General features: G+C 49.6%; 1 protein-coding gene across 5 annotated transcripts in view; it reads right to left on the bottom strand.

Annotated features, from left to right (window-relative positions):
- Positions 1–6,780: 6,780 nt before the first annotated feature.
- Positions 6,781–9,434, bottom strand: part of NLRP12 (NLR family pyrin domain containing 12) — a 32,625-nt gene continuing 29,971 nt past the window's right edge. For 3 of the 5 annotated variants that reach the window (XM_032271128.1, XM_032271126.1, XM_032271130.1), the window contains 2 exons: positions 9,187–9,357; positions 6,781–7,777 (listed from right to left, as the gene is read on the bottom strand). In XM_032271128.1, the coding sequence (XP_032127019.1) occupies positions 7,690–7,777; positions 9,187–9,357 (259 nt within the window). In that variant the 3' untranslated portion in view covers positions 6,781–7,689. The remainder of the gene's footprint in view (positions 7,778–9,186; positions 9,358–9,434) is intronic. The other 2 variants (XM_032271125.1, XM_032271129.1) reach the window with 2 other exon arrangements.

Raw genomic sequence — 9,434 nt, 5'->3', positions numbered from 1 at the left:
ACGACTGACTTTTGAAGAGCAGGAAAGTGTGTTTCCCAATATAAACATTTTTATGAATAGGCGTAGAGATTGATATGAAATAAAGCAATAGGCTGCACATGGTGGCTCATGCCTGTAATCCCAGCACTTTGGGAAGCTGATACCGGTGGATCAGCCAAGGTTAGGAGTTCGAGACCAGCCTGACCAACACGGTGAACCCTCGTTTCTACTAAATACAAAAAATTAGCTGGGTGTAGTGGTGCATACCTGTAATCCCAACTAGTCAAGAGGATGAGGCAGAAGAATTGCTCGAACCTGGGAGGCAGAGGTTGCAGTGAGCAGAGGTTATGCCATTGCACTCCAGTCTAGGCAACAAGAGCAAAACGAAACTTCGTCTCAAAAAAGAAAGAAAGAAAGCAATAGGAATAGAAATTATATGTCTGAATGGTCGTGTTGTTGATTTTCTGTCTCTCGAAATTTGAAGCTGCATAATTCTATTTCATAAGGGGGGGCTGCCAGCATCCCTGACCTCTGTCCACTAAATGCCGCTAGCATTCTCTTTTTTTTTTTTTTTTTTTGGGAGTTTGAGGTGGAGTCTCACTCTGTTGCCCAGGCTAGAGTGCAATGGAGTAATCTTGGCTCACCGCCTCCCAGGTTCAAGCAATTCTCCCGCCTCCTGCCTCATCCTCCCGAATAGCTGGGATTACAGGTGCCCGCCACCACCCAGCTATTTTTGTACTTTTTGGTCGAGACCCGGTTTTGCCATGCTGCCTAGGCTGGTCTTGAACTCTCGACCTCAAGTGATCGCCCGCCTCAGCCTCCCAAAGTTTTGGGATTACAGGCGTGAGGCACTGCACTCTGCCACAATATTGTATTTAAATATTTGTTGAGTGGATGACTGAACCCCCAGATGATGGAATGATTTTCTTCTGGGTATTTGTTTTCCAACATATTTATAATGAACACATTTTGGCGTTACTAGTAATAGGAATCACCTAATTGCTATTAGAATCAGTGTTTAAACAACAATCTGTTTTAAAAAAGACATGAAGGTGTGTCTGACTAAGGCAATCTCGGATCTAAGGGGGCAGGGTGGCTTGGGGCGGAGACCAGGAGAAGGAGAGGGTGGGAAGGGGTGGGAGGTAATCCTATCAAAGTTGAATGGGCCTTCAGCCTATATAAGAGCCCAGCATTAGCGCGGCGACGATCTCTGCTATTCCTGAAGAGCTGGGGCCTGGTGTCATGGTTGGGTTCTGTGAGTATTGCCATGTGCTTTTAACTTTGTTTCTTTTTTAGAGGGAGTCCACCTCCCATCGCCCAGGCCAGAGTGCAGTGGCCAGCCATTTCAGCTCCCTGCAGCACCCACTTCCCGAATTCAAGCGGTTCTCCTGCCTCAGCCTCCCGAATAGCCGGGAGTACAGGCGCGCGCCACCATGCCCTGCTGATTTTTGTATTTTTAGCAAAGTTGGTCTAGAGCCTGGCCAACATGGCGGAACCATGCCTCTCCCAAAGACGCAAAAAAATAACTGGGTGTAGTGGCTGACGCGTGTAATCCCAACTACTCGGGAAGCTGAGGCAGCAGAAACGCTTGAATCCTGGAGGCGGAGGTTGCAGTGAACCAAGATAATGCCATTGTATCTCCAGCCCGGGTAACAGAGCGAAACTCCGTTTTTCAAAAAAGCTGGTCTCGAACTCCTGGGCTAAAGTAACCCTGCCACTTTAACCTCAGTAGGTGGGACTACAGGCTTGAGGCCCGCGCCCAGCCAGGCCTATATACTTTTGTTTTTCCGTCTTTAGAATTAAGGCCCCCTGTCCCCTCACACCTGTTCGTTATTCTTCCTACTTGTAACATACTCAATCCGATTGCTTAGATCTGGGAGAAGTTTTGACTAAGCGTGGAAAGCCGGGTTTGTTTTTTTTTTTTTAAGGGTCTTTACCAGGCTGGAGTGCGGTGCCACGATCGCAGCTCCCTGCAGCCTCGAACTCCTGGGCTCAAGAGATCCTCACACCTGCATCTCCCGCCCCTGGCACGATTCCTATTTACTGTCTGATTTCCGCTCTGTTCATCACTGGCTGTTTTCTCAGATTAACCCTTATGTTTTCCAGGTCTTCCTCAGTCCATCAAGGGCATTTTCTACGTTCTTGATTAGAAACCTTCTGGTGGGTAAGTGTTCCCACGTGTTACCGCGTCCTTGCCGCTGCCCCTCGGCCTGTGGCACTCAAACTGTGGGGGCACTTTCTGGTCTATGGTGAAAGTGCCGCCATTTTTTGAGTGCTACCGACTGAGGAAACTCAGCCTGGGGAAGATTCTGGGCCGGAAGTGTTGCAGGTGGGGCTGCTCACCCGGTGGCCCTCAAATGTGGAGCACTCTTCCCGGTGTCCAGGTGGAAAGTGCTGCAACATTTGAGCGTCACCGGTGACGCCGGGTCGACAGATGCCGCGGAGCTCGGTCTTCTGCTGGAACCAAATAACCTGGGGTTTCGATTCCCACCCGGGAAGTGTTTTGGGTGTACGTTCCGTAGAGCACCTGGGTGTAATGCCTCCGGAAAACCTCGGGAGGGAGCTCCTGAGCTTTCACTTGGCAAAACTAAGAAAATTTGGGTTCGATACTGAGGAAGGGAACGTTTAAAGAGCAGCTGGGATAGAGGGGCTGGATGCACAAGAAAGGAATGGAATGGTTTTTGCTGTTTAAACCTGAGTAACTTTCCTCTTAACCCTGTATCATGGAAATTTACTGCTGACATTTAACATGTGTTTGGCTGATGGAGGCCAACCTCTTGCAGGCAAGAAAGGTTCAGTGGTGGCAGATGAACACCTCATACTGGGATACCCAAAATAGAGGCACTTTTCTTTTTGTCTGTACTGGAAAGTGCTTCCATTTTGGGGAATCCCTGTGTGAATAGGGCATCAGAACCAATCCTGCTTCAAGGCAGCCTGCCGGGCCACCCTGCAGCTCTGACGGCAGCTTCTGCTCTGACCTGGAATTCCGGGGTTTCCGTTCTGTGGGTTACCAGTCTGTACGCTCCTCATTGACACTAAGTTTTCTGGAGTGGGCAGGAAAACATGGGTGGAAAAGCTTGAAAGGGCATTAATTGGCTGGGTGCCGTGGCATGTATTCCAGCACTTGGGAGGCATGACTGAAGCTTCCTTAGTGATTTAAGTAAACTGCATTAATACTTGACAGTGTGCTTTAGAACTTTGAACTTAAATTTTTCTTTTTTTTCTCTTTTTTTTTTTTTTTGAGACGGAGTTTTGCTCTTGTTGCCCAGGCTGGAGTGCAATGGCACGATCTCGGCTCACCGCAACCTCTGCCTCCTGGGTTCAGGCAATTCTCCTGCCTCAGCCTCCCGAGCAGCTAGGATTACAGGCACGCACCACCATGCCCAGCTAATGTTTTTGTATTTTTAGTAGAGACGGGGTTTCACCATGTTGACCAGGATGGTCTCGATCTCTTGACCTCGTGATCCACCCGCCTCGGCCTCCCAAAGTGCTGGGATTACAGGCTTGAGCCACCGCGCCCGGCCCCCTCCTTTTCTTTAAAAGAGGTTTCGCCGTATTGGTCAGGCTGGTCTTGAACTCCCGACCTCAGGTGATCTGACCACCTTGGCCTCCTGCTTACAGGCGTGAGCCACCATGCCCGGCCTCAAATTTTCCTTTTTAAAAAAGTTTTGCTCCAGCCTGGACAGTCATCCCCTGCTCACTGCAACCTCCAACCTCCCAGGCTTAAGTGATGTCTCCTGCCTCCACCTCCCAAGTAGCTGGAATTACATATGCCTGCCACCATGCCCAGCTAATTTTTCGCATTTTTAGTAGACTGGTTTCACCAGGTTGATCAGTATTGAACTCTTGACCTCATGATTCACCCACCTCAGCCTGGATTACAGGCAGAGCCATCAAACAAGCAATATTTATTGGTGACATTTAACATGTGTTTGGATAATTGGAGGCCAACCTCTGGCAAGAAAGATGCAGTGGTGGCAGTTCCCTTGGGAGCAGCTCATGCTGGGATCCCCAAAATAGAGGCACTATTCCATTTGTCTGTACTGGGAAGTGCTTCCATTTTGGGGAGCCCTGTGTGAGTGGGGAATCAGGACCGATCCTGCTTCAAGGCAGCCTGCCAGCCCACCCTGTGGCTCTGACAGCTTCTACTCTGACCTGGAGTTCCCTTGTTTCTGTTCTGTGGTTACCAGTGTATGCTCCTTTTAATAAAAATGGATGTATTCTGGGGTGGGCAGGATCTGGGATTTGACCACAGATGAACAGTAAAGGAAAACCTTGATAGGGCGTTAGGAATCCTGGTTGTTTAAAGGGAATCATTGCCTACCCTGTTCCTGAACTGTTAGCCCATGTGTAAGAGTTCCTGCACCCTGCTACACAGTGCCACTGTCTGACTTTTCCTAATAAAGAAATAAAATGTGAACAGCACCATGTTCTGTTTTGAGGCTGGTCTGTTGATTTCAGGTGGGCTCCGCCACCCACAATTGCTGGGATCACAGACCTGAGACTCTGTCTCTTTCCTTACTGAAGCTTCCTCTGCTACCCAAGTAAATTGCTTCAAACGAAATTGCCTAGAATTGTTTCCCTTCTATCCCTGCTAGAACTCGAAGTTTTAGTAATCCCAGCACTTTGGGAGGCTGAAGGGGCAGATCGCCTGAGCTCAGGAGTTCAAGACTGACCAATATTGTGAAACCCTATCTCTGTTAAATCAGCTGGGTGTTCTGGCACGTGCCTCTGGTCAGTGCACCCAGCAGGCTGAACCCAGGAGGGAGAAGGTTGTAGTCACAAGTGCATCTACAGAGCAAGACCCCATCTCAAAAACAAAAAGCTCTGAGGTGGATGGTGATGGGATTTTTTAAATTAAATTCCCACCCACACTGCTCCAGGTGGCCTTGACCTCCCTTGCTCCAAAGATCCTCCTGCAAAAGCACCCTCACGCCACCCTTAGCTGGCAGCACAGCAGTGTGCCCCCATGCTCTGAAAATATTGGTTCTCATTCATTGGCCAACTTTGAACTTTCTAGTTATCAGTCATCCCCCCTTTACAGATGGGGCTTGACCATCTTGCCAGGGCGGGATGGCCTCCCTGACATGACGGGTTACCACGGCACCAGGCGAGACTTCATTTTTAGTAGGGTTTTTTATGAGACAGTCTTGCTCTGTCACCCAGGCTTGCCTTCCAAGTAGCTTCAACCTCTGTCTCCTGGGACCAGCAAGTCTCCTGCCTCAGCCTCTACAGTAGCTGGGATTTCAGCCACAAGCCACGATGATGGGGTTTCACCAGACTGGTCTGAAACTCCTGACCTCAGGTGATCGCTCATCTAGGATTATAAGCATGAGCCTCCCTATCATCGGTTCCAGGGCTGCTGGTCATTGTCCCATGGGGGTATTCCCAAACCCCTGCAGCTGCTTTGCCCATTCCACACAGTATCTGAAGTTGAAGTAAGCTTTCAAGGGACTTTTGTTTGGCTATTTGCCTCTTCAATTCATAAAGCAGCTGTGTCCTAGTTGGAGGGAAGTCCTCCACGATAACCAATAAAACTTCCCCCTTATTTGACCCACCTGGGCCTGTCATTCTATGGCAAACCTGGGAATTGAGGGTTTTTTTTGTTTTTTTTTTTTTTTTTTTTTGGTGAGGCTGAGTCTCTGTCACCCAGCCTGGATTGCAATGGTGTGATCTCGGCTCACTGCAACCTCTGCCTCCTGGGTTCAAGACATTCTGCCTCAGCATCCTGAATAGTTGGGAGTACAGACCCCCACCATCACATCTGGCTAATATTTGTATTTTAATTTTTCTATTTCTAGTAGAGCTGGGCAACATGTTGGTAAGGCTGGTCTAGAACTTACCTCAGGTGATCCGCCCACCTTTGCCTCCCTGTGATCCAATTACCCTTCAGTTTCTTAAGCTTGTTAGGGTTTGGCCTATACGGCTGGCAGGGAGTGGGTGGGGGTGGTTTGTAGCCATGGCTGTTTGCTTCAGAAGCAGCCATAAAAACAGGATTGAATGCAGGCACATAAAGGATATTGGGTAGATAACTTTTTACTTTGTATTTTTTTTAAAGATGGGGTTTCACCATGATGACCAGGCTGGTCTTGAATTCCTGACCTCAGGTGATCACCCCACCTCAGCCTCCCAAAGTGCTAGGACTACAGGCGTGTGCCACCGCGCCCAGCTAACTTTTTGAGACAGTCTCACCTTTTCTCCAGGCCTCAGGCTGGAGTGCAGTGGCGTGGTCTCGGCTCACTGCAGCCTCAGCCTCCCAATGAGCTGGGACTACAGGCTGGAGCCACCAAGCCCAGCTAATTTTTGTATTTTAGTGGAGACAGGTTTCACTGTTGGCCAGGATGGTCTCGATCTCTGGACCTCGTGATCCGCCCACCTCGGCCTCCCAAACTGCTGGAATGACAGGCATGCCCATCTTGCCCGGTGGGTTCTGTGTATTTTCTTGAAAGAGTGTATAATAGCTTATGGTCACCCTACATGTGGCCTTGGAAGTGTCAGTTCTTGGCAGGGCCCAGTGAATTCCAGGCAAGGGGCCATCCTGGCTTGCCTGCCACGTTAAGATTTCAGGCATTCTCCTCTAGCAAGGGAGGATCAGTGCTGTTGGCGAAATAAGCATTCATTTTTTTTTTCTTTTTTTTTTTTTTTTTTGCGGCCCAGTGCCCAGGCTGGAGTGCAATGGTTCAACGTTGGCTCACTGCAACCTCCGTCTCCCAAGTTCTAGCAATCCTGCCTCAGCCTCCCCAGTAGCTGGGACTACAGGTGCATGCCGCAATGCCCAGCTAATTTTTTTTGTATTTTAGTAGAGACAGGGTTTCACCATGTTACCCAGGGTGTTCTGGAACTCCTGAGCTCAGGCAATCCACCTGCCTTGGCTTCCCAAGGTGCTAGAATTAGAGGCGTGAACCACCACCCCTGGCTATAACAAGCATTCTAAGGGTCAGCTTGTATACCAGTCTCTTCCCAAACGCCAACTGCCCCACATAGCCTGTGACATTGGAGAATAGGCTTTCTTCAACTTGGCACAATTTGCCTTTGGACCAAGCGCTTTGTTCCTGTGCATTCCTTGCTGGATGTTGGCATGCATTCCTAGCGTCGTCCACTAGATGGCAGTGGCACCTACCCTAGAGCTCAAATATTACTAGGTCCGGATGCAGCCAGGGCTCTGCAGGGCTGGGTGGCCTTCTGAGGCCCCCTACTGGGCATTTTTCAAGATCTTCCTCTGTTGCCCAGGCTGGGGTGCAGAGGTGCAATTACAGCTCACTGCAGCCTCATCCTCCTGGGCTCAAGCGATCCTCCCACCTCAGCTCCCAGAATAGCTGGGACTACAGGCATGTGTCCTCCTGGGTCATAAATTGTACTAATAAATTTCACCGTGTTACCCAGGCTGAAACGTTGGCTAATTCGTAATAGTGGAGGCTTGCTATGTGGCTTAGGCTGGTCTTGAACTCCTGGACTTTAGCAACCATCTTGTCCCCCCCCACCTTAAGTACAGGGGTTACAGGCATGAGCACCACACCTGGCCCCCTGTTGGGGTTTTACCTCTCCTGTTAGGGGCCATCAAACGTTAATTTGATCCCAAGCAGAGGGACTTTTGATCTTAGTCTGCATGAGTTTGTAGGAAGGAGCCTGATCATGAGGCTGTGGGAATGACGAGCACACTCCCATCTTCCTCTGTCCAGATTTCAAGTGGGAGCCAGCAGACAGGACCATTCAGCAGCCAATGTCCAAGTAAGGTTTTGTTACTCGAAGCGCTGCCAGCCTACTGTGGGTCATTTTATTCAGGTCCATCCCAAATAACCTGTGGACACAAGAGTTGATGTTACTGTAGTCCACTACTGCGGCATTCCATTAATAAGCCTAAAGTGTCTATTGTGCACCACCATGATAATTCCATCATCCTGCAGAAATTCCACCCAGCAGAGTTGGAAAGCAGGCTTACTGCATGCCACACACAAGTCCCCATGCTGTTTTAACTCAGCTAATTTTTTTTTTTTTTTTTTTTTGAGATGGAGTCTCGGTCTGTTGCCCAGGCTATATAGTGCAGTGGCACAATCTCAGCTCACTACAACCTCTATCTCCCAGGTTCAAGCAATTCTGCTTCAGCCTACCTAGTAGCTGGGATTACAGGCATGTACCACCAAGCCCAGTGAATTTTGTATTTTTAGTAGCGATGGGGTTTTTCCATGTTGGTCAAGCTGGTCTTGAACTCCCAACATCATGTGATTCACCCACCTTGACCTCCCAAAGTGTTGGGATTACAGGCGTGAGCCACTGCGCCGAAGCTGAACTTGGCATAATTTTTTTAGACAGGCTCGCTCTGTCGCCCAGGCTGGAGTGCAATGGTGTAATAATGGCTCACTGCAACCTCAACCTCGTGGGCTCAAAGGATCCTCCCATCTCAGACCCCTGAGTAGCTGGGACCACAGGGGTGTGTGTGTGTGTGTGCGCGCGTGCATGCTTCTCCTAAAGACGGGATTTTTTTCATGTTGCCCAAGCTGGTATCCAACTTCTGAGCTCAAGCAATTCTCCCACATCAGCCTGTCAAAGTACTGGGAAAACAGTTGCCATGCCCTGTACCTGGCCTAAACTTTGATTGCATAACTGCACTCCAGCCTGGGTGACAGCAAGATCCTGTTAAAAATAAAAGGCCACTCACAGTGGCTCACGCCTGTAATCCCAGCACTTTGCGAGACCGAGGTGGGCAGATCACCTGAGGTCAGGAGTTCCCAAAATGGAGACGCCATCTCTACTAAAAATACAAAATTAGCCAGATGTGGTGGCGCATGCCTGTAATCCCAGCTACTTGGGAGGCTGAGGCGGGAGAATTGCTTGACCCAGGAGGCGGAGGTTTCAGTGAGCCAAGATTGCACCATTGTACTCTAGCCTGGGCGACAGAGCAAAACTCCATCTCAAAAAAAAGGGTGATTGGAATTTGAATCCAAGCAGAGTAATTCTAGATGTCACTGGAATTACAGCAATCTCCAGTGCAATAGGTAAGCCACAATGGTCCCCTTCCATAGACAAGGAGGTTATCCAAGGTCATATAGCTAGATGACCTCAGTATCTTCAAGAGGTAATGCTTAGCCTCAGCTGTGTGCCCCTCATTGCATAGGCCAGTGCATTAAAGTATCCATCGGCTTATCTACCCTTCATGCTCCCAGCCCAATGTCCAGCCTCTTCCAGAGAGAATCGGTCATCATCCCTCACCAGAGAACTCGGAGTTTGCAGCCAGGATGGCTAAGCCGCTTGCAGAGCAGTCGGACACCTGTGTCCTCTAGGGCGTTGTTGGTCAGATACAGCTCCGTCAAGGTCTGGTTGATCCCCAGGGTGAAGTAAAGGTTCTTACAAGCCTTGGCTGTGAGGCCACAGCTATCCAGCCTGTTGAAGATAAGGAGCTAGTTAAGGCTACTTCTCCCCCCCCACCCCCCCCCCCCCCCCCCCCCCCCCCCCCCCCC

The sequence above is a fragment of the Sapajus apella genome, unplaced genomic scaffold (genome assembly GCF_009761245.1).
Source record: "Sapajus apella isolate SASKATOON/1434 unplaced genomic scaffold, GSC_monkey_1.0 scaffold224, whole genome shotgun sequence".
Classification (NCBI taxonomy): Eukaryota; Metazoa; Chordata; class Mammalia; order Primates; family Cebidae; genus Sapajus; species Sapajus apella.
Note: the sequence above shows the minus strand (reverse complement) of the source record. Positions and strands in the feature narration are given on the sequence as shown.